The sequence below is a fragment of the Prunus mume genome, linkage group LG3 (assembly GCF_029339155.1).
Source record: "Prunus mume cultivar Tortuosa linkage group LG3, ASM2933915v1, whole genome shotgun sequence".
In the NCBI taxonomy this organism is placed as follows: domain Eukaryota; kingdom Viridiplantae; phylum Streptophyta; class Magnoliopsida; order Rosales; family Rosaceae; genus Prunus; species Prunus mume.
The window spans coordinates 20,694,051-20,718,758 of NC_142700.1; the positions used below are offsets into that span (position 1 = coordinate 20,694,051).

Sequence of the window (24,708 nt, forward strand, 5' to 3'; positions counted from 1 at the left end):
CAAAAGAGTTCTGACCTCTTTTGTCCATAAATCTCGCCCCATGGCACTAGGCACTAGTAAATTAGAACGTGTGCCGTTATTATGTTGAATTACCTTTCTATTCTCCATTGATACTAACTTAAGTATTGAGGTGCCTTCAACCAGTATCACATTGGTACCAAAGTTCTTACTGATCTTATCTCTCTTACATATCTCCCTTCCACATGTCCAAGGACGGTAGCGACTGAGGTCAAGCTCACTTTAAGTTTACTCCATTTTGGACATCAACAATTAGTAAGGAATAAATTATATTGAGGTATGACAAACATATAAACATGTATACATAAAAATAAGTCGGCAGTCGGTTATTTTTCAGTTTCGAATTATGAAAATCAGTTAATAATAACCAAACCAAATCAAATGGCATCGCTCGCAGATCAGCTGCAAGCCAACACAATCATACATAAATGAGTCTATAAAATTAAAAATTATTAAAATATTTAAAAAAATTCCTTCTTTTGTCTGAAAATAAACACAAATGTTCATCCGAGGAGATAGTTTCTAATTCTCTCTCTCTAGTTTTCTCCCCAAAGTCACCCATTCTTCTCCCTCTGGCTCGCTCTTCCGCGGAGCTTTGGTGGCCATTGCATGACACCGGAATCGTCTTCTTCAGCGAGACGACGATGCCCTCCTCAGCCTCCGTCTCCGCCTCCGTCTCGGTCTCGGCCTCGGGCTCGGCCTCTTCTACCACAACCGCAACCACAACCAGTGGGGCCCACTCGGACCTTCTGACCCGGCTGACCTCATCCGAATCCGAAGTCCAGCTCAAGGCTCTGAGGGAGCTCAAGAACCGCATCATCGGCAACCGGACCAAGAAGCTCTCCTTCATCAAGCTCGGTTTGGTACCACCCGTCGCCGCCATCCTCGCGTCCCAAGCCCAATCCCAAGTCCAAGCCCAAGCCCAGGCTCAGGCCCGTCACGACTCCAATCTCCTTGTTCAGTCCGCCGCTGCCCTAGGAAGCTTCGCTTGCGGCTTCGATGCCGGAGTCCGAGCTGTTCTCGACGCCGGTGTGTTTCCTAACCTCTTCTTGCTTCTATCGCATCCTGATGATAAGGTATGTATATAATTCATTTGATTTCTCATTTTATTGTTTTGCAAAATGAATTGAATTTGATGCATATGCATGTTGGCTGGTTCTCTACTGTTTTTAGCTGGGTGAGAACATTTGATTGGGTCGCTTAATGTGTTTGTAATGTTTGGTTGCCGAGAAAATTTGTTACTTTTTTGCTTCGGGTTTTAAAAATGTGATGTGAATTACTCATCACAGATGGGTGAATTGATGCGTTTCTGTTACTAGTAGATGAGATTTCAATTTCCATTTGCTTTCTCTAGGTGTATTTTGACCTCAATGTCAGTTTCCCTGGCTTAAGTTTCTAATTTGTAAATTAGGAGAAATTCAGGTATGAAGAATGGAAGTTCTTGATTTATGAAAACTAGGATTGTGATTAAAGTTAAACTAACTGCATTTTATCTTCACACTATGTTAACAGTCATTTATAAGCTATGGAGCAAGCAAAGGTTTTTGGCTTAGGGTGAATTGTTTTCAATATGATGCATTGTGCCTCGAGTTCACTTTTCAATCAAAGGCTTGCCATTTTTATTTGGTGTCACAGTTAAGTCGTATATAACAAAGATCGATTCCACATGCTTTGGCTGTGTTAAATGCGCCCAGGTTATGCCTATTGGTTCTGGGGCTGTGCAAAGGTTATGTTATTTAGGATTCCAGTTTGAATCTATGGATTGTTTCTTGGGATCTGATTTAGGGTCTTAAGATGCTTTGATTTGCAAAGTTTAAAAGAAATTTATAACAACTTTTATGCTTATAAGCTTTAATGAGGTAGTTGAATCTGTCTTTTTTTTAATTTGATCACTAATTTACATGGTCCCTTAGACCTTTGATCAAGCGATAAGAGCTGGGGTGGGATTGGGATTTGGCTATAGGTTTAAAATTTGCCAAGAATAACAGAGAGATATATGCATAGACAAGTACATGCAATGTGTACACTAAAAGTATGTACATATTTATATTTGGTAAGATAGTTCAGACTGTATAGTTTATAAACGAATATCGATGCTTACTAAGCCAAAATTCCTATATGGAGTCCGCTCTTAGGTTGCCTTAGCTACCCTTCAAAACAACAAGTATATATTTGAATATTTTATTGGTATAATAGTTACTTTGACATTCTAAATTTTGCCCAGGCATTATTCAATTATCCAAATAAAGTCCAGTAGAGGAAAGATAAGATGTGTTGGGAATATTCACATAGTTCACGTGACAAGGTAAAGGGTTTGCAATAAAAAAAAAAAGTTTGTTATCTATTCACAGGGAAAGTTTTGACAAAGAAACTTCTATAAAATGTATCTGGGACTGGTTTTTTTACTAGTCTTATTTCACTTTTTCATAGCACGAACCAACTATGCAAAACAAGAAGCCTAGAATTTCTTTGTTGACACCTTTCAAAACTTGAGAGAGAGCTTTCTCCAACCAGGGAAGAGTGGTTGAACATGGGAATGAGGGGCTATTTACTTATTTCCAGATTTGGCAAAGTTCTACTCCTAATAGGAAATGGTTGTCCAAAGTCCATAAATATGTCCTCAAAGAATTCAGGCTTCTAATGATGGATTATGAAGAATTTTATTGTGTGTATCCAATATACCACGTATCCACTTGGTGTATTGAATCCACCCATATCATAACACATCTATAGTCATTCATGTATAAACCCTAAACCCATCATAATTCTTTTACACATGCTATAATGTGAGTGGATTCAATATGTATCGGGTACTTATTATGGATTGATGGGTTACTTATTGATTTATGGCGTGCTTGACCTGTAATACTCTCTCTTTACTCTGCAAGAATAGCACCCAGCTTCTTTCTTTTCTTACCTTCCTACCCCAATTTTTAATCCTGGTTTTGCACAGTTAGAAATGTAAAACAAGATATGTTCCCTACTACCTTTAGCCCTCAAAATACCTCTTGAAAGCAACCTGAAAAATCCCAGAATTACCTGTTGCCCAGAATCTGAGCAACCTGTCATCTTGAAGTATAGCCCCTATTACCCTCTAAAGTCTAGTATTTTAATCCATAATTCATTCTACCATACCCTTCCCAGCGACTACAAGCCTTGAAACCTCTATTTGCAGCCCTAGAGCCTACGGTACAATAGGCAAATTTCACCAACCTGTGCTATGTCAACCACTGTTATCAAAACTTGTTATATTCCATTTCTTTTACAGATGATTGCAGGAAAATGCCACTCAAGGACCTTTATTTTGATTAAGAAAACTTTGAAAACACAATCACAGCTTTGAATGACTTTTGTGAATAAAAAGATATATATATATATATATATATATATTTCTAATTGCAGAACAGCCACTATTTGTTTATTCATTTATAAAAATCAAAGAAATTATTATATAGATAGTGTTAATTATCTAAATGAATGGGTATGGGATAATGGGATTATGTTTGTCTGCAATTAGTAAGAAAAAGAACCCATAATTGTAAATCATTGGAATTGTAGGACTGACTCCCATATGAAGGATCCCATATATACCTTGATGATATAAATAATTCTCCTGATTTGGCAGTTTGATTTGAAGTTGGATCAAAACATTGGTTGTAGAGAGAATTGTGGAATTCCACCATCCAGAATTATAGCTTATCCATGTCAAGGTGCCAGCTCTGTCTTTTGCTCTAAATGAATGCCTACACATGTAATATAGTGTATAAATCTACATGTTACAAAAGATAGAACAACTAGACTGACACACCACTAGACATTCCAATATTTGACTTTCTCTCTGTACTTCCCCTATATCTAGTGGGGTGGAGTAATGGGGGTGGATAAAGGTGAAGGAAATCTCTTGTCCTCCCTTTCTTTACAATTTTTTAAATATATAGGAAGATACTTTTTTGACATGTTCATCTATTCTTTTTCAGTTAGTTAATGCGTCACTTCTACTGGTTCTTTGTTGGGTTAATTGCAGAATTGACCCTTGTTTCTAACATGTCCTACATCCATGAATACCTTTTTTTTATCCCTGCTTATTTTAAATGCCATTTCAATGGTTTTATTTGTGCTGTAGGTTGTGGATGCTGGTGCACGTTCCTTAAGAATGATTTATCAGTCGAAACTAGCTCCAAAGTGTGATTTCCTTCAAGAAAAAAACATGGAATTTCTTCTTTCATTATTGAATAGTGAGAATGAGAATGTTACTGGACTTGGTGCAAGTATTATCTTACATTCTTGTGAGAGTACTGCAGAGCAGAAGGCACTGTGTCATGCTGGGGTTGTAAAGAAGCTAATTAGCCTTCTTGAAGGTTCTCTAAGTCAGAGAGATAATAGTTTAGAGTCTCTAGCCACAGTTATGAAGAACAATGTTGAAGCTGTTTCGGAGTTTGTGGGATCTGAAAGTGGAAGAGCTCTGAGTTCTGTAATTGGATTGACAAAGGATAGGTATCCCCGTACAAGATTATTGGCCTCTATGTGCTTGATTGTTATAAGGAACACTTCTGCTTGCTATTTACAAGATATAGGCATCAAAACCAAGTTGGTGCATCTCTTACTTGAACTTCATGATGATCCTGGTCAAGTTGGAGATGAAGCTCCCTTTGCATTTTCTAGTTTAATTTCAGAAAAACCAGATCTACAGAAACTAGCATTTGAGGCAAATGCTATTGATAAACTTTACAACCACTTGCAAAAAAGTCAGTTACATCCCAAACGTTTCCAAGGAATATTGCTGGCACTGGCTGATCTATGCTCAAAGTTGGAGAGCTGCAGGTCTAGATTCCTGTCATTGCAGGTTTGTTGCGTCTTAGAATACGTTAACTTGTGCCAGGGAGTGATTATTACTGTTTTGTCAATAAAATTCTTTGTTCTATTCATTTAGTTTTGAATGTTTATTCTCCGTTCATGGTTTTGGTTGTGATTCGGGCTGTTTTACCAACAATATTTCTTTTTCTATTCATTTAGTTTTGCATGTTTATTTTCCCTAATAACAGTTTAAGTCATTCTGTGAGAAAAACATCACGACAAGGGCCCTGCAGTCCTCATTTCCCAGCTTGTCTGGTTGAATGGCTTATGTCTTAGCTGTACCTTTTTTTTTTGGTTTGAGAACATTTTAATACTGAGTAGTGTGGGTTACATACTCTGTAGTTCTTAGGAGTCGATCTTAGCAGGCGAACATTTTAAGTTTTTTTATTCAATTTGTTAGGGATTGGAAACTTTGTTTATTTTGATCCACTGTTAAAATGATTAACTAAACTTTTGCATGGCTGCTCAAGTTTACATTTTTTCTACATGCAAATTGTGAGACATTATTGAGGATCATGTCTTATTTTGCTGAGAAGTATTGCAACTTATTATTAATTGGGTAAATTTGCTGAGTTATGGGGTAATGCTTGCATAAAACATTTTTCTTTATGAAAATTCCAACCGGTTTGTAACTTCTGATATTTTCCTGAATATAGGCGTTGAACTTGGTATCTGATGCGCTAACTCATGATAGTTCTGACATACGTACTGCAGCTTGCATGTGCTTGAGATGTGTCTCTCGGTCGATCAAGGTTTGCAATGTGTACTTGCTTAATGATATTTAGAATTATATTCCATGCATGTATGTTTCTAAGAAATTGTTATTCATAATTATATTACATGCATATATGTTTCTAAGAAATTGTCGTTCAGAATTTGTGTGCAGGTAATTTTTTGAATGAAATGATTGTCCCTCCCTTAGTTCGGCTATTAGATGACCCTTCTACTTCTGTCCAGGTATATGCTTCCTTATCACTAATGACCATGTTTTTCTGTCAGCTGTCAACCTTAGAGTCTGGTCTCACATTATTCCCAAGCATATTACATGAATGAAATACAGAACCCAGTTGCATGAATGCAAAATAGTTGCTAAAATTGCCTTACAATTTCTCTGTATAATCAATTCTGTTTTTAGTGCTCTACTTGATACTTATGAAAAAGAGGGAAAGATAAAAGAAGAGAAGTCGAGTTAATTGTTGCTCACACCAAGGATATGTTTGATGGTGGCTGATGCCTAAGAACTACAAATGAACAAATTTGGTGTACTAGTATTGGTGAAATAAATATTTAAAATAATTACCAAGTTCTACATTCTTTTCCGTCCTAATAATTTGGTAGTAAAGAGTGATTTTATTCCTAGGTGAAAAGGCGCACACATGGCTGGAAGTATTGAAGCACATAGCCATCAAAGTTCTTATGGAGACTATGGACTCAGATTGGGTTGAATGGTGAAAAAGATTACAAGTAGGCGACACCAGTTGACACATGACAAGGGAGGTCTTGTTTGGGGGTTTTTAGGAAAGCTATCTTCAGGTCAAATGGGTTAAAAACTTGTGGTTGTAAGATATTAGAAGGGAGAAAAGTTAGGGTTTGGGTTAGGGCCTAAAGGTTTGTCTGTGATCGATAAGGATGATTTCAACAGTTTCTGGAGAAGGGAGAGCTAGTTACTTTATGGATTTTAGTGTTTTGAAGAGTAGATGGATTACGGTTTTAAAGACAGAAAACAACCTTCAATATCATAACAACCCTGAAGGATACTAATCATGATCTAAACTATAGTTAAAGACAGAAAGATCTGGCTTCTTGTGCCCTTCATCCCAATCAGTTGGACTTGAGGCTAGGAGATTTGAGTTTGCCTTTGTGTATTATTTGGAGCCTCAAGCCTAGACATTATATATTGAGAGGGTCAAACAACATTATGGATGAGCACGTTGATGTGAAGAATCCGTTAATGCATTCAACTAAAAGATCAAGTTTACCATTCAAGAGTAAAACACTTAACAGATCAGGTTTTCCAGACTGAATTTGGCTGTCATTTGTTTGTCTTCAGTAGCCTTTTGTCATTAAAGGCCCTGGGTTACTGACAGCAATCCATATTTTCAAGTAGTCAATTCCTATCTCAACCAGTTTTACTCATTCAGTAAAAACATATAATTTCATTGCAAATTATTTAACATAATACATACAATTAAAGTTTAGATTAGCATTTCCATTCCCTATAATAAATTGTGCTTATCCAACAGAGTCAAATACTATACCCTGTCATTTACCCGAATAAAAAAGGTAATTTATAGCAAATCTTGCTTCAATGCTCTGTTTTCAGGTTGCAGCTATCAGTGTTCTTGGCAACATAGCAGTTGATTTTACTATGCGTAGGTCATTATTTGTACAGTGTGGAGGTGTGAAACAGCTTGTTCAGTTATCAAAATCAATGGATTCAACTGTGAGGTTAAATGCTTTATGGGCTTTGAGGAACTTGATGTTCCTTGCAGACAATGTGTGTAAAGAAGGGATCTTCATGGAGTTCACAGCTTCATCATTAGCAGGTGTCATCTGTGGTAATGTGATGGTTTATTGGTGGCAGTTCAAAGTTTTTCTTTTAAAAAGTTTCTTACTATGTTAATGGTCTAGTTATGAACATAAACCATTGCTTAAATGTATTTGCACCTGCAGACCCTGAACCTTTTGTCCAGGAGCAGGCTCTGGCACTTATTCGCAATCTAGTTGATGGATGTATAAAGTCTGTTGAGCTTGTGTTTACTGAAGATGGTATGATATTAGATGCTGTTCGGAGGCAGTTACAGAATGCTTCAACAGATGAAATTTGGATACAGGTTAGAAGTCTTTCTATAGAATGGTGTCAGAAAATAGCAATTTAATAGGGACCTTGGTGACATGCAGTCATATCAGTTCTTTATTCTGATATTTCATTCCTGATTGCAAGTTTGTTTATAATATATGTTAACTAAGCTGACATCATTATAATTGGGCGAAAGTTTTGTAGCAATTAATGGTGGGCCAATTAGTTGCTTTTCATGGATTAGAATGCAGCCAGATGCTTTAGCTAAATTGACATCATCTCCATCTTTAATATGGATTATGGTTAGGTGAAAGGTTTTATACTTTATTCAGATGGAATATCCACATTACCAAAGTGTTTACTTTCTCACGATAAAGTAAAGGGATTTTAGCAGTAGGCCCCAAAAGGCAACACTTTTTAGCAATAAACCCCTATTTTTGTTTTATTTATCTTTAAGTCCTCAGAAAAAAAAATTTGTTTAGCTTTAAGCCTTCAATTTCTGGGTAAGAAGTTTATTGAATAGCCTCATTTAGAGCTTAAGAATGAATAGAATATTTTGAGCTTAAGAATGAATAATAACTTCCCCTAAGATTGGGTTTAAATATGAAGAAGAAAGGAGTGGGTGAGCAGTTGTAATAGTTGATCTTCTTGTTTCTATTATAAATCTGTTACTTTATAGTAGGGTTTCAAAATCTTTTTCATATAGGGAATGTATGTGCTCAGTAATGTTGCAAGTGGGACTGAATTTCACAAGGAAGCAGTTATGCATCAACTCATCCCACAAGAAGACAATGGGACACAATCTTTTATTCTCAAGTTTTTGCAGAGTAATGAAAGCCAGTTACGTACAGCTGCAGTGTGGGCCATTGTGAATCTTACTTTTCCATCAAGTCCTGGTTCATTTAGCCGGCTTGTAAAACTGCACAGTGCTGGCGTAGTTTCTCAAATAAAGAGCATGGTCAATGATCCTTGCCCAGACGTGAAGGTTGCTATCTTATATCTCAAATTTGTTATTTGTTCATTGTTTGTGATAATCTGCTAAATCTTATCCATTTCATTTGATGGCACAGCTTCGAGTAAGAACAGCACTTGGACAATTTACGACCTTAGGTGATTGCTCAACATGATTTTCCTATGCTTGAACCACTGGCAAAGAAAAGGAGTAATGATGAAGTTGTACTAGTTTTGACCTCATTGAATGTTCAGCCTTTCAATTATGGCTTACAACCACGTGGTAAGCTTCTCTCAAAATGAGATATGTCTTTTTTGTTTTAATACAAAAGTATTCCTATTTTATTTGAAGCCAAGTTGTGTCTTGTATGGTAATTATAATGGAATAGTGATGATATATTAGGGTTTCATTAAAAGTACGAAGGGTTGTATACAAGGAAATGTAGTGAAACTAATAGTTTTACTTGTACCAGTGCTTGAGATTATACCTTCGTCCAGTAATTGCATGCACCTTGTTAAAATAATTTTGCACTTATACATAACCCTACCATTATTCTCTAATAACTTCTATCTTCTGAGAATAATGGCTGCCACTACTTGTCGTGAGATGCTAATATCTTTTGAAGTAGGTTGTTTTTCCTTTCTTTTTTCTTTTCTCTTTTCCCCGAGTGGGGCGTTAGAAAAGCTTATGAAGATATGAATTGATTTTCTAATTAGCCAAGTTTATGTTTACATTTGTTATTTTTCCTTCGCAGGTGTAACACAATGCTTTCATGTTTTTTTTTTCTCCAGTCAGCAGTGTGGAAACTTTCTATTTTGTGGGTACTCCTAACCAGGTTACCTTAAAAAATACTCTCTGTTCAGCCTTTTGTATTTTTGTTCCTTTGTTTTTTTAAACCCCTTTACTACCATGTATCATATGATCAATGTAGTTATGTAACTTAGTGTACCATCTGATTCACATCGCATTGTGTGTACAATACTGTTGCATCATTTGTCAGATTTGTAAACATGCTGTATACAGCGGCAATCTTTTACTTCCAAATGTATAAAGTGACCAGTATATCGTGGCATGTTGTTGCATTGATGGCCTTGTGGGAGCTCTGTGATGAGGTATCCGGCAAGGATGCTCTGATGCTACTGTGATTGAGGTAGGGCTACTTGTGTTTGGAACGAAGCTCAATTCTGTGGCTTCAAAATTTAGAAAGCCCTGGGGAACAAGTATCTAAATTACCTGATACATTATGATACCCAAATTTTCTTGTTAGGGAAAAAGAAAACCGAGATATTCTTGACTGCACTGGACCTATACTGCAGTATCTTAGTTAGAAATGTATGAGGTTTTAGATGAGCTCATATATGAACAGATGATACATTGCTACAACAGTTGAGATTTAAAGGTATGGATTGTTTTTGGGAGAAACTTATGAGAATATAATTGATTTACTAGTTTACTAGCAATTATACATTTTTGCGTGTAGGAGTACTTAAGGATGCAAGATAATATCTTATCTTACATTCAGATGTAATTTAACCTAATCTGTGATCTTAGTTGACTATTGATAACATGACAAGAATCTGAAATGCTAAAAATTCATGAAATTAGTTTTCTTATGTGCTACTAAGTGTTCCATTTCCGTCCATGGGGCTGCCCAACTCAAGGAATCATCTGTCCTCGCATGGCAACCTTTGGTTTTAAAATCGACAGTCCCGCTCACCTAAGTGACTGAAAGTGGTGAAATGGGAGCACTAAATGAGTACATGCGAGCACCAAATTCATCTTACGATGGAAATCCATGACCCTTTATCAGAGTTGAAATGATGGGACTTGGCGTAGTGGGTTTGCTTTTCTGTAAAGTGATGCACGAATAGTTGACGTTTGGTGAGTTTGTTTTGTATCAAATGCTGATACTCAGCTTTTGAGTAACAATATCTAAAGAGGTCATTGGCCTTTCACCTCTCAGTTAGAAGGTAATGAATTTCAAGGGACAATTCCTCATTAGTTGAAGTCTTGATGAACAAAGATGTAACAAATAGATAGAAGAAAATTGAGGGATTTAATCTCAAGGGGTTTTTTTTTTTCCCCTTCTTTTTGTTGGGGTAGGGGTTATTTTTGGGCCCAAGATTTGTGCTAGTGGGCATTATCCAGATTTCTTATTTGATGGGACAAAATCACTCTCAAAACTCCAAGAAGTCTATTTCCCAGCATGATTCATCATGGTATTGATTCGTTCATATAAAACCAGCAGCCTCAAGGACTTTTGAGATTCAGATCCATGCATCCTGTAAATCACATTGAACTAGCAGGACACTAAGATCCATTATAGTTTTTATTAGTTTTCATCACATATATATAGGCAGAATATTAACCTTGTACACTCGGAATCTAATGTAATCATGGCGGATGGCATTTTATATACAATGTACGGTAGGCAATTTTCAGCAACTTATTAGTTGGTGGCAAATAATATAAATGACAGACAGGAACCAATCTGGTATGTAAAGAGAAATATACCTAGTCTAGGAACAACACGGTAAGAAGACTCAACCATTTGATAGAAGCTACAATCTCTCTCAGCCAATCTTCTCCGTGTTGTCATCAGAGGGCCATATCACAGTCTCGATAAGCCGTTCACGCATCAACTCCAAGTTCTGATCAGAGATTTCTTGATATATTTCAGCATGATTGCATTTCTACATCAAAATTCATCACCAAAAGAAAAAAAATCATATATAGTTCTTACAATGTCCAAGACTTTCCATGAGATACGTGCTCTGCATGTTGACGAAAAGTGCTTGTGATAAATTTTAGAATTGCTTACCTTGACCCATTTACCATAGAGGTGAAGCCGTGTGACCATTACTCTCTCGGCAAGTTCATGCCTCTCCTGTCAATTAGCAAGGGTTGTATTTCTGTCATTCATATGTACATGTAGCTAAGCAACCAAAGAAGACAAGATTTCAAAGACTACCTTCCCGAGGGTACGTATGAATCGCTTCCCATCTCCAGGCTTGTGTGTTGCAACAAAGCTGTCCGAACGGAAAAGGAAGCAGGATTAGATAAAACAGTTCTTAAAGTGATGAACTGAGACATAGGTGCTTTCTAATAAATGCTGGAGATGAAACTCATTTTGATCTGAAATCAGTCATTCATCTAAGCCACAGTCACATCTCATCCGTTTGATGAAAAATGGTCTGATGATCTCACTTACTCATAAAACCACCTATATTGTGTTGGGTTCATCTCATAAAGCTGGCTCATAACAGTCCTCACAGCCTTGTACGTAAAATAGTTGAGTATTTGCTGCAGGCAGAGAAATTACAATAAGATACTAGTTCGTACATGGATCAACATCCGTGTTCATGCATGTAAAAGAGCAAGCATATGGGAGCAAACAAAAGATAACAGGATTGCATGATTTAGATTATCCCTATACAACTTATATAAAGATAAACATGATCACTTACTGCAAATGGCATCATATACACAAAATTCAGAAAATATTCTCCTCTTCTTCTTTTTTCAACTATATAAACAAAGGGATGCAATATCCAACTCAGGGTCCTCAACACACCAAAACAGCAAAAAATACTTCATGTTATCTAAGTAAGAGAGATGAACACATGCAACATCAATCCTAATAAATTTCTCATATAAACTTCATCCAAAAATTCAACGGAGGATAAGTTTCTCACCGTCTTAACATCCTCAAAACTGTCTTCATATTGCCCGGCAAGTTCATTAACAATCACGGAACTCCTATTCTTTCTTTTCCTCATACTCCTATTGACAATACCCGGAAGAGCTTTCATTGACAGCCGCTTGTCACGCCCAGAATCAATAAATGAACTGCTCAATTCCAAGGAACCCGGTTTCACCAAACGCTTCTTATTGGCCATTGAATTCCTTTGCAAAACCACTTCTCCGCCACTCTTGAGATTCATAGCAGTTGTGGGCAGTGCATCCAAACACAAGCATGGAGAAGGATGCGAGTCCACGACTGACGAACCCACCACAGACAAAGCCCCTACCATCCTCTCTCAAAAGCTCAAGCTCAAACCACCTTCTTCTTTTTTTATGATAAACACAGATCAGAATTATTCTCAAAATCCAAACTTTTTCGCCGGAATTCAGGGAAGTAAGAGATATGCACGAAGTAATGCAAAAATCTGCTAATGGATCTCCAATAAAATTGGAGATCCGCAATTACAGTCAGAGATTCAAGAAATATAAAAATGGAGCCTGGTGAACAAAGAAGGTGTTTTTTATTATTTTTTTGGTCTGAACAAAGAAGGTGTTTTAGTGCAAGTAATTTGTGAGAGAATCCCGGAGATTTTGAAGGTGTGTGAACATCAACCAGACAAAAATCTGAGGTCCAAAATACTCCACACAAGACGCTTCGGGATTCAAATCAAACTTTAGCTTCTTCTTTTTTTCACTTTTCTGAATATTCAATTCTCTAATATCTACCTACCTGGGACCTACCTGGACGGTTTCTCCAAATTGGTGGGCTTCCAGCCACGTGATGGGAGAAATTGTCTGGCTTCTATTCCAAAAGAGTATCTGTTTATATTCACCGTAGATTAATGGCATGTTGTCAACACAAACGTCCCGTTTGGTTTATGAGAAAGAAAGTCTGGGCATAGAAAATTAATAGTTTTTTCCTGTTTTCGTAAGTTCATATGTGGAAAATGGTTGATTGGTACATGAGAAATGATTTTCCTTCCTTTTAGGAAATGATATGGAAAGTGATTTTCCCTCAAATCCGCTTCGTGAACCAAACGGGCCCAAATAAATAAATAAAAATAAATGGCAAGTTTACTTAACAAGAATGGAACAAATAGCACGCAAGTGCATAGCTTAATGGTAAGAGCATTTGCATGTAGATTAGTGATATCATGTTTTAGTAGCGGAGCCAGGACTTCACATTAAAGGGGGCCCTTCACAAAACTTCTAAAAATAATTTGAATAGGAGTGCTCAAGCACTAACCGATTAAATAAGTTAATACAATACTAAGTGCCCGTTTGGTAATAAGTGATTTTTAAAAAAAATTAGGAAGTCCAGCTCGTTTGGTAAACTATGAGAAAATCACTTATTGTTAAAAATTACTGTGAGAGAAAGTGTAAGGAAAAGCAATAATGAGGTGCTTTCATTTTCGATTATGCAGAATCGGTTTCAAAGAGGCGTTGGATTTAATGATTATGTGGCAATCATTTTCTGATTATGTGAAAATCAGTGCCAACAACACTTTTAACAAAAAGTTTACCAAATGCCAAAATGCTTTCTCTCACAAAGCTGATTTCTCTCACAGCAAATCTGACAATGATTATTTTCACAGCACAACAATGTCAAATTAGCCCTAACTACTCGGTTTAGCCCACTTCATAATATCATTTCATATTGATTAATAATTTATCCATTCATTACAATCATAATTGTCTTTAGTTTCATATTTTAATCTCATCATCTACACTATTAAAGACTCAAAAGTTAATAATTTCTATTCCAACATAGAGAAGAAATACAAAAACAAAACAAAAAGTTCATAAATCCTATTAAGGTACCCTACTCAGACATGTAAAAAGGGATGGAAAAAAATTCGCAAAGCTTAAGTTAAACAAAAGAGGAGGAGAAAGAGAAAAAAAAAAAAAAAAGGAGTTTCTAGTGCAAATATCATAACCTAACCTAAAATATTTAAGAGAAAGTATAAGAGTGATTAAGAAATTTTATGGTTAATTTATAGACAAAAAGAACCTAATATATTATTTATTTTAGAGTAAATATCCCGAAAATAATCTAGTATATTATAATATTATATATCATATATAATATATAATTACAAGGGATATAAAGATTGAGGGGGCCTGGGACCACTATGGTCCTTACATAGCTCCGCCCCTATTAGGTTCAAACCCCAATGACACCTCCCTCGGGCCCCATTCCCTTTTCAAACTTTGACACCCCAAAAAAACACTAAGAAATCAAATGAGAATTGTAAAGTTGTAAGGTTAGTTTTTGGAAGGAAAAGGAAGAACATGAATGGGAATTATGTCAACAACTCCCTAGTCGATCTAATTTCTGATTTGAGGATGTGTGATTACATATTTAAGATGGGATTCACATGTTTTAGTAAACGTCGGAGAAGTTAGGTATTAGAATTGCTCTCATACTTCCCATACTCATCGTTGGTAAGTAAACATGCAATAAAAGCATAAATGTTCTTTGGTTAGATTTTTGGTTGACAACACAAGTGTATAGTAAGAGCATGTCCACCCCAAAAAACTAAGGCAAAGGCAAGGCAAGGGCTGCTACTATTCACGTGAATAGTGTGACTTGCTTTTTTGTTCCACCCCAAAAGCTAGGGTAAGGGCAAGAAAAAAAAAAGAATATGCAACAAAATATAAACTTGTTATGTATTTATAGGGAAAACATCAATAATTTTTGGTTTTTTATATTAAAAATTGAAAAAATTGAATTTTTTTCTAGTTTTTCAATTTTTTGAATTTTTTTTTCACGACGCCAAGACCTTCGGGCTTGCAAGGCATCGGTTGTCGCTGGAGGTCCAAACCCTTCAAAGGGCTTTTCTTGGTTGCGCTAGAGGTCCAAACCCTTCAAAGGGGCCTCCTGCCCTGGCAAAAGGCCCTGCGCTGGAGGTGCTCTAAAAGAAACGTCTTATGATGATTAGCTATGGATGATGCTTTTATTTGATTACATGACCCTATATTTTTTGCTAAATTCTTAATCTGATTATTCTCTCAAAACATTACTAAAAAAAATTCTCATTTCCTCTAAATTAAATTAATATGCCAGCAACCGAAGGATTTTGTTGCAATTTACTTTTAGTTCTTTTTGGACATCGTTGTCAGTTTAGAACATTAATTTGCTTGTGTGTATTTGAATCTAGACGGGGAGACTACAAAGAGACGGCAAGGTGGGAACCAAATTGGTCAAGCCGACAATGGTTCACAAGGAGGGCAAATGCATTCAGAATCCGTGTCTCAGTAGCCGCCGTCCACAAGGAGGGCAAATTTTCTTATTTTTCTTTATTAAAAAGGAAAAACGAAAAAGGATTTTTTTTTTAATTAATAAACTGGCGATGCCATTTCTAGGCAGATCCTGACCGTTCAATAGATCGAAGGGGGGAGATATTAGAATCCGCATTAGAAACGCACCGCATCACACCTTTCCTTTCGTCCTCTCTCTGTCTCGCTCGCTTAGCCATCGTCTCCAGGACTCGATCGCACAGGTGGAAAACGCCGTCGTTTTCTGGTGAAACAACAGTCAGTGGTGAGAGACGCAAGGATGGTTGATCGTCTGTTCGAGGATATATTTCAGATTCTGCGACTGAACCCAGATGGCAAAAAGTTTGATAAAGGTATTGCAAGTGTAAAAATTATTATACATAATTTTTCAAGATGTTTTTTTTTTCTCTTGTTTCGTTAATTTTTTGGTACTTGTTAGTTACTCGAATCGAAGCAAAGAGTGAGACTTGCGAGATGTTCATGCACCTAGATGTGAATTCAGAGGTATATCCCATGAGGGAAGGTGAGAAATTCTCAATGGCTCTAACTTCTACAATCAATTTGGATGGAACACCTGATACTGGCTATTTCACTCAGGTAAACTTCTATTTATTCCTTCTCTTAATTTTTTTTTAATGTTACTTATGGGGTAATTACCTGCTTGTTTGTACTGTATCTATGCTGGAAAAGCGTGACATGTATGAAATGCATGTACCTTGTGGATGGAGTGTATGGTTGAAAAGAATTCACAAGTTGGGTTATTAGCTTGAGAGTTATTATCAGGGATTTTAGCACAAATGGCAGAACTGGGATTTTCATGAAACCCTATTTTTTGGGCCTCCATTCTCTGTCCATTTAGGGGTTTATTCTTTAAAGAAAAAAGGAAATTTGTTATTTTGGGTTCTCTAGCAGTTTCTATATGTCATGATGGAACACAAATTATGTGGTTGATATAGGCAGGCCAGTGAGAATGTCATGTGGGTTTGGTATGTGAAAGGACAATAGGAGTGTGGGATGGCTTGAGATTGAGATTTTGGACAAATTATGGTGTGGTGACACTCTTCTTTGAGATTCATTCTTTGTTTTGATTAGCTTGGTTGTTGATATAAGGAAGCTCTCTTCTTTGAGTTGGATCTGGGATCTTTATTTCATTAAAAAGTGGATGGTTATGAGGTTGTAGGGTGGATTACTTATGTAGGGTAATTTATTGGGTGAAAGTAAGGGGGTGCTTATTTATTTATTTATATTATGCTGGAGAAGCTGCCGTCTTCGTAGACTTCTTTTTCTATTAAGATCTTTTTATTGGGCTTTAGTGGGAGCAGAATCTATTTTCGTTAATAGAAGAGCTGGTGTTCTAAGTTCCTCATAAATACTGTTTTTTGGATGGATGGCACCATAGAGAAACTGCAATGAGTCGAATAACTTGATTTTAGGGGAAAATTTACGGTGAGGGCTGTTACATTGCAAGTGGCAGACTTGGTTTACCAAAATCTATTACACTCGTGTAGGTGGATTTAACTTATCTGAACTTGTATTCTCTTTATTTGGCATTTCGTGTATATCCTTGGACATTGTTTGAGCTCCTTTCAGTGTGGCATGCCATTTTGTTATAAGAAGGATGATGTAGTTTGGACTTCGGACGCCTACCTCTTTGTGTGCCATGTGTTCTTTTTGATTGGAAAGGAACAACGGGTGATTGCGCATTAGTATTTTCAAAGTTGCAGATTGGGGCCACATCTTGAGTTTTGTTATTTATGTGAACGCCTTCTTTTTTTAGAAACTTTTTTTGCTTTTAGGTTTCTATTCTTCTTGCCTTCAAATAAATTTTTTCTTAAATGGAAAAACAATCCAATACCATGACTGGGCTCTGTCACATCAAGTTGGTGATAGTATCTACCTGTATTGGATCATATATGAAATGCAGATATTATAGCTTATAGGTCAATATATGACAAAGCCATCTTTGATAATGACAAATTGACAACACATTGAGAAGATGATTCTGAGGATGATTATGTGTTCCATGTTTTCTTGACGTAGCTTAGCTGTAGCAGTTTCTGTTTGGTTGTTTACCAAATCATTGAGCCATATTACGCCTAACTAATAAAGGTACCCTTTTTGCAGGGCAATCGCAAGACGTTGGCCGATGAATATGAATACGTCATGCAAGGGAAGCTTTTCAAAATTTCAGAAGGTTCTAAACGTGATCCCAAAGCGTAAGTAATAAAAATAATAATTTATTGGGATCTACAAGAGTGCTATTTGTTTGTATGTTCTGTGAAAAAAGACGAAGAAAATATCAAATGTAGGTATCATGAAAGTGGTTGCTCTTCTGAATTGGTATAAGCTGTCATGAATTTGATGAAGTCCACTTACAAGTCATCATATCCCCTACAACTATGACTCAGATCCTTGTTATTTCTGCAACATATTGTGGAGGATATGATGCCAATCATATGACAGTCATTTGCTCTGTTTGCTTTTCATCAGAAAGACAAATTATTGGGGTTTAAGTAAAACTTTGTCATGTTAACTGAGAAGGTCTTTTTATTGTTCTCTTCTAATTTTCTTGTCTTTGGGTTCAGGGAGGTAAATGCTTCATTTGGTGGCCTTTTGATGATGCTGAAGGGGGAAGCCTCTCAGTTCAAGAACTTTGAACTTGATCAGAGGATGTTTCTCCTCATAAGGAAGCTATGAGACTCTTGACAGTATCCAATGTGGAATGGTCTACAGCTCTCTCCTAAGAGGAACATTTTTTAGGCTTTTCTTATGTAAACTTGTGCTGAACCTTGACGGTTCAGATTAAGCCTGTGTTGAGTAGAGGGCTCCCTGACTAAACTTGAGGTTGCTACATAAAGTCTAAAGAGTAGTGTGTAGGCATGAAATGCTATGGACACTGACAGTTTAAAATTTATGTTGTCAAAATTAAACTCTTGCCAAGAGCCCATGATCTTTGGGTGGCTCATGAATAGTAATAACCATTCTAGTGCTGCCAAAATGGTTTTTTTAACTCTATTTTGGTTCAAAGCTGTGAGCTGATAAATGTGTTTGATTTGATCTGATATTTGGCTCAGTCAGCAATACGGTTACAAATTATATACATTCCCCCTTAAGAATGATTGGTAGGTTTTTGTGTAAGAGCATCCACAATGGGCTCGATAAACCACCGTCTTAGATAAATTTTAGAGAGGAATTAGAAAAATAAGACTTCAACCATGCTCCGTATTCACCTTCTAAAGTAGGGAGGGCTTCTAGGAGTTTCTAAATCTAAGGAAAGAAAAAGGACTCATAGTGGCTCTTTATAATTTAATGTTGTTTTGTTTTATCATGCATAGTTTAAACTTTTAATTAATGCTACCTATTATATATATATATATATATATATTAGAGATGTACCAATCATATTGAAATAATAAAAAATAACTATAATATTTATGAATCCTTAAACTAGAGAGTATGATTGGAGTTCAAATTTTAAAGAGAGCTCTTAAAATAACTTTTGAGTGTTTTTAGTTAAATTTTAACTAAAATAAGGAGCATTATTGTAGATGTTCTAAGTATGCTACTTGCGCCTTACCTAATCATATGCTTTTGTATAAGGCGGCTAATAATAATAATAATAAAGATTGTAACAAAAGAAAAAAGAAAAATACTTTACATGAAATGGGAGAAGTCGTGAATTGGGAAAGTCAATAATTGGGGAGCTAATGAATACGCATCGGATCAACTACTTTTCTAATTAATCTAACTCATTTTATCATGTATTAGTGATTATGAATTTTAACATGTTCTTCACATAATTTTTAATTTTTTATGTGTTAATAAATGTAAGAAATTAATAAATTCAATTTATATTGTTGTTCTGTTCATTAAAAAAAAAACAAAAAGAAGAAAATATTCGTTCATCAAGGCTTTTTATTGTTTTTGGTTTTCTTGCTTCTTATTAGACGCTCTCTCGGGCCTGGGCTCTCGTTTCTCTTCTAATTCGAAAGGAAAGTCTGAAGTGGCTAAGAGACAGAAACATCGAGTGGGTAAGACAACGACGACGACGATAATTCTACGAGCATGTTCTACAGAGGGTAACACACTTTCCTTTCCTTTTCTCCAATTTCTTGCTCTTTCTTTCTTCTACTTCTTCCATTATTATTAAAAAGAATTGTCTTTGCGATTTCTCTTGTTCTTTTCATCATGTTTAGGTTATTTCATTCATATATAGTTGTCCTCTTTCTCGACTGGTTTCAATCGATGGGCTTTATCAATTAATCTTTATGATTTGTTTTTTTGTTTTTTTCCTGTTTGTTGCTTAATTCTCGAGTGGTATGAATCGGACAATGCCCAGAATTTAAATTCGACTTTTTTCTTTTTGGTTGAAAACTTATGGGTTGTTTGGATTAGATTTGATATGAACAAAAAGGGGTTGACGTAGGCCTTAGTTGAAGTTTGAACAGCTTAAATTGATATGATTAGGATTAAGTTCCTTAATTCTTTATTCATATGTACTGTGTTTGTTTTCTTTGGCTTTATATTGTTAACTACGATGAGAGTTTAACAAATTTAGGGAGCATAGCTAGTTATTTATGATTATGAACCCTTATTCAGACCAATAAACTAGTTTTCAGTAATTCGTTCGTAATTATATAGTCATGGTTTTATATGTTTCACTAGGTAATAATGATAGGACTGGGATTTTTTTTTTCTATGTTCTTTATGGGTCTGAGGAAAATTGGGCAATGCTTAAAATTTTAGAGGAACTGATTAATTCCCTTGTTTCAAAATAGACAAGCAGTTAAAGGAAAAAGTTCATCGAAACTAGAAATTAGAAACTAGAAACTAAAACAATTTCGAAAATCTTATTTGAAACCTGAATAAAATGTTTGACCTCATTAATGTCTTCAGAGAACATTGCTAATCAAAGTTTCCCAATTATTTTATTATTTTATATGGGGTTCCAGTAGCTAAAACCAGGTAAAGGGTTCCTAGTATTTTTGATATGGATAATAAAAATATACTTACGAGTGTCCCAGTGATTTGTTGGACAAAATGTAATTGTTCTATTTTCCCAAGAAATAACCATATAATTTTGTTCTTTGCACAAAAGAAACCGTTTTTCTTTATTTCATAATGTTTACACCCAACGTGTTTCCCTGCTCCTTGAGGTTTAAAAGCTAGTACCTCAACCCCAAAGGGAATGCTTCAAACTCTGGACCTAATCACGCCTAGAGTAGCATTCAAGTCGTATGGGTTTCATGTTAGGATTGCAATGTAATTCATGTTGAATACTAGCAAGAACTCTAATCCAACTTGATTTATTCACTATGTCAGATGACGTGACATTACTCGTGTTGTAGTTGGGTCAATTCTCATTTCATTGCCAAGTCATGTTAGTGGATAGTGTTCATGTCCTCTCATTTATGTTATTGCCAATATTAGTCAACCCTAATCTGAACTCTTTTGTTAAACAGTGGAATGGTTTGACGCTAACCTAACCTGTTTATTATTGGTGTCGTGTTTGGGTTGGTCCATATATATTATGAATTAAAAAGTTAAAACAAGGTTTTTCTTATTTCTAACCAAACTTACTACTCATACGTTCCTTGTAAAATAAAAAACCACTTCATCCGGATATTAGAAAAACCATTAAAAAAAAATTATAAGTCTACAAGGAGTCATGCAATACATATTAAGAAATGGAAGGTTTTAGTTTTGTCTTCCTATGATATTAATCAAACAGTTTTCTCGAGTCGAGATTATTTGTGAATGACACTAACCTGACCTGTTTATTTTTGTTTGGTGGTCATGCCATTATGAGTTCATGTCAAGTAATGGTCAATCCTAACGCACTAACTTCATTGACCCAAAAAAAAAAACTCACTAACTTCGAGTTGGGCTCGATTTGTGGTGTTGTTTCCTGTTAAACCATTTGTACTTAAGATTAGTCCCTTTATTTATGATTAAATCTAGACTTTTATAAAATCATGTGTGACAAGGCACATTTTTTTTTGGGTGCTAAACAACAGAGATATACAAAGGAAAACAAAGACAAAATCAACCTGGGGACTTAATTCTCCTACATCCGCACAAAGAACATAAAAAGAACTAGCAAGATTATTGGGTGCTGTATTAGCCTTTCTAGTTACAAATTCAACCAACCGAATGTGTGTGTTTTGATTAATTCAATTCCAGAGTTGTATGCTACATCCAAATTGATGCAAGTCGAAATTTTACTTAATAACTAATTTCAAGAGTGAATTTTGGACTAGAAACCTGGACATTGAAATCCGCCTTTATCTGGATTTATGATTGCTATCTGGGACTTACAACCTTGGTTCTGGTTATTTTTGTCAATTTCTTCCATGTTGAACAGCTTAGGTACGTAAACCTTTTTTTCTACTCATCAAGTACCTGAACTTAGTAAATATTTTGACGTAGGTGTTCATCATCATAGTTGTGTATTATGATTGCACCATTACATTACGTATTGAATAACCTGATTGCAAATGTAATTGTTAGGAAATTGTAGCTTAGAAATATATATTGCTGAGTATTATAAACAGTACCTCATGAATTCCTAATCTTGAATTCCATTTTAGTGCAGCTATTGTTCTTCTAGGTTTTGTTTTAGGTCACAGGTTGTAACTCATGTGTATTGCAATATAAAAATTGTGACTTAATGCAAACTGGATGAGAAATGCTATTCCTGCAAAAACTACCGAGCTAGTAGGAGACATGTATTGTCCTTTTTCTTCTCACTCCACCAAGATTGATGTTTGTTTTAATCATAATTGGCTGCTGGATGAAATTCTATCTGATAATTGGAATGCTTATTAATGTAGCTGAGTAATTAGTTATGATAAGAGAATTGATGAGTTTGCTTCTCTTTTCTGTGGCTTTCGGTGTCACTGGGAACTAAAGTAAATTCGGTGATGGTGGTGATGGCCGTGACATGGGTGCAAAGCGTCAGCGGCTAGGTGACCCGGGATCTTCATTCTATGGGACCTCCCCTGGCTCAAGTTATATGTACAATCCAACTCCTTATGCATATGCTGGACAACCTCCACCGTTCCCTGTTGTCAAACTTCGTGGTCTACCATTTGATTGCACAGAAGCTGATGTTGCTGAGTTTCTCCATGGGCTTGACATCGTTGATGTTCTTTTTGTCCACAAGAATGGCAAGTTCACTGGGGAAGCCTTTTGTGTTTTGGGGTATCCTCTTCAGGTTGATTTTGCCCTTTCAAGGAATAGGCAGAATATGGGCAGGAGATATGTTGAGGTGTTCAGAAGTAAAAGGCAGGAATATTACAAGGCAATAGCAAATGAAGTTTCTGATGCTCGTGGTGGTTCCCCTCGCAGAAATGTTCCAAGGGCCAAATCTTATGATGAAGGGAAGGACTCAGCAGAACATACAGGGGTATTGCGGTTGAGGGGATTGCCATTTTCCGCTGGCAAGGATGACATAATGGATTTTTTTAAGGACTTTGTGTTGTCAGAGAGCTCAATTCATTTTACAATGAATTCAGAAGGCAGGCCAACTGGGGAAGGGTTTGTAGAGTTTGCAAGTGCAGAAGATTCCAAGGCAGCTATGGCTAAGGATAGGATGACACTTGGAAGTCGATATATAGAGTTGTTCCCTTCATCACACGAGGAGTTGGATGAAGCAGTTTCAAGAGGACGGTGATCCTTATAGATCTTTGTTATCATTTTCCATTATGTACTTGTTATAATCTTTTATTTCACTGTTTGGAATTTTGCTTGCAGACATTCAGTTAGATTTTCTAGTTGTTGGTTTGGGAGTAGTTTTGCATGCTAGTTTTGTCCGTTAATTAAGGTTCTCTGTTGCCTTAACTTTATATCGCTCGACACATGTTGGGTCAATACATAGGTCCCTGAAATTGATGACATTTAAGGTCGAGTTCTTTTTATCTTTAAGAATTTAAGTTTGGTTGGCTAAGAACTGTTTCTCATGTGTCGGCTATTGATGTTTTAGGCATAGTTGGGTTGAATATGGATGCCTATTTTGTTCTGCTTCCTTATTTATGTAGACAAAAAAGGGTTTGCTTATGGTTTTCTAGACAATGATATCAAGTACTTGTGTTTTTCTTCTTGTACAGTGTTGCTTCAGTAATTTACAGATTTCATGCAAACTTGTCTGACTCTCTCCACCCCTTTTCCCTTCTGAACTTTCTGAACTGGAGTTTTAAACCAACTATCATATTGCTGTACCGTGGCTGAAAACCGAAGACAAATATTTAGATCAAATGGTGGGAGACTGAAGACGAAAATTGAGAGTAAAAGAGTTTCCTTGTAAACCTGTTTTTCTTGTCAGTGTATGTTAAATGATAATAATTATTATAATACATTTGCAGTATTGACTATGGCTATTGGCAGGAGTAGAGCAATATAATGTAGGATACTGCCCGACTCCTTCCTCCTTTCTGCAAACCTCGGTTCGACACTTGTGTAAAAATAATTCATCAAAAACACAAAAGAAAAAACTTCTACACTCGTCAAACTGCCATTGACAGGATTGAATGAGTTCCTACTTACAGGGAAGGGAAGTTTTTTCCTGTCTATGTTGTTGCTGAAATTGTTATGTTGTGTTGGAGTTTTCATATGGTATTGAAATACAAGAAGTTAAAATGCTGCTAGTTATAAAATCCCATTGAGAACCTCAAGATTATGGTGACTTCGATCCATCCCAATTATTGCTTTCACTTCCTTGAAGTTTGTGTACGGCATTCATGTGCAACCCACCAGAATTACGCTGAGGTTGGCTCTCTCTGCTGAAATCTATTTCATTTTGAGCAGACGTTGGAATTAGTTGACATGAGATTTTACTTTGGAATGCTCATTTTGTGGTTATAATAGCATGTTTAGCAGCTTTTCCAAGCTTGCTCATTAGTTATAACCAAAGTCAACCCCTCTCTCTATCTCTCATGCCATAAGTAGCTAGATCCATCTTCAATTACAAGTACACAAATGGTATTGGGGAATTGGGACACACGGCCTCACTGATATGGATAAATGTTGTTAATCACTTAAGCTACAAGTACAATGAAGTCAT

At 36.1% G+C, this 24,708-nt stretch overlaps 4 protein-coding genes across 5 annotated transcripts; 3 read left to right on the plus strand and 1 right to left on the minus strand.

Annotated features, from left to right (window-relative positions):
- The first annotated feature begins 374 nt into the window (after nucleotides 1-374).
- LOC103326836 (ARM repeat superfamily protein) lies at nucleotides 375-9,696 on the plus strand. 2 transcript variants are annotated; one of them, XM_089048047.1, is made up of 9 exons: nucleotides 375-1,094; nucleotides 4,142-4,861; nucleotides 5,529-5,624; nucleotides 5,746-5,829; nucleotides 7,196-7,430; nucleotides 7,546-7,706; nucleotides 8,379-8,657; nucleotides 8,743-8,906; nucleotides 9,416-9,696. In XM_089048047.1, the coding sequence occupies exons 1-8, from the start codon at nucleotides 663-665 to the stop codon at nucleotides 8,797-8,799; spliced, it is 2,064 nt and encodes a 687-aa protein (XP_088904173.1). In that variant the 5' UTR covers nucleotides 375-662; the 3' UTR covers nucleotides 8,800-8,906; nucleotides 9,416-9,696. The 2 variants fall into 2 exon arrangements, with proteins under 2 accessions (XP_088904173.1, XP_008227308.2); XM_008229086.2 differs by having other exon boundaries at nucleotides 377-1,094; nucleotides 9,379-9,696.
- Nucleotides 9,697-10,918: 1,222 nt separating this feature from the next.
- On the minus strand, nucleotides 10,919-12,989 carry RBCX2 (Chaperonin-like RbcX protein). The gene is made up of 5 exons (XM_008229087.3): nucleotides 12,320-12,989; nucleotides 11,836-11,927; nucleotides 11,596-11,653; nucleotides 11,446-11,511; nucleotides 10,919-11,317 (listed from the first exon to the last, which is right to left on the minus strand). Exons 1-5 carry the CDS (start codon nucleotides 12,656-12,658, stop codon nucleotides 11,198-11,200), a joined length of 675 nt encoding a protein of 224 aa, XP_008227309.1. The 5' UTR covers nucleotides 12,659-12,989; the 3' UTR covers nucleotides 10,919-11,197.
- Nucleotides 12,990-15,794: 2,805 nt separating this feature from the next.
- On the plus strand, nucleotides 15,795-18,657 carry LOC103326838 (DNA-directed RNA polymerases II and V subunit 8A-like). The gene is made up of 4 exons (XM_008229088.3): nucleotides 15,795-16,000; nucleotides 16,087-16,244; nucleotides 17,772-17,863; nucleotides 18,233-18,657. The coding sequence occupies exons 1-4, from the start codon at nucleotides 15,928-15,930 to the stop codon at nucleotides 18,342-18,344; spliced, it is 435 nt and encodes a 144-aa protein (XP_008227310.1). The 5' UTR covers nucleotides 15,795-15,927; the 3' UTR covers nucleotides 18,345-18,657.
- An 893-nt stretch (nucleotides 18,658-19,550) lies between these two features.
- LOC103326839 (RNA-binding (RRM/RBD/RNP motifs) family protein) lies at nucleotides 19,551-23,752 on the plus strand. The gene is made up of 2 exons (XM_008229089.3): nucleotides 19,551-19,726; nucleotides 22,560-23,752. The coding sequence occupies exons 1-2, from the start codon at nucleotides 19,713-19,715 to the stop codon at nucleotides 23,320-23,322; spliced, it is 777 nt and encodes a 258-aa protein (XP_008227311.1). The 5' UTR covers nucleotides 19,551-19,712; the 3' UTR covers nucleotides 23,323-23,752.
- The last annotated feature ends 956 nt before the right edge of the window (nucleotides 23,753-24,708 follow it).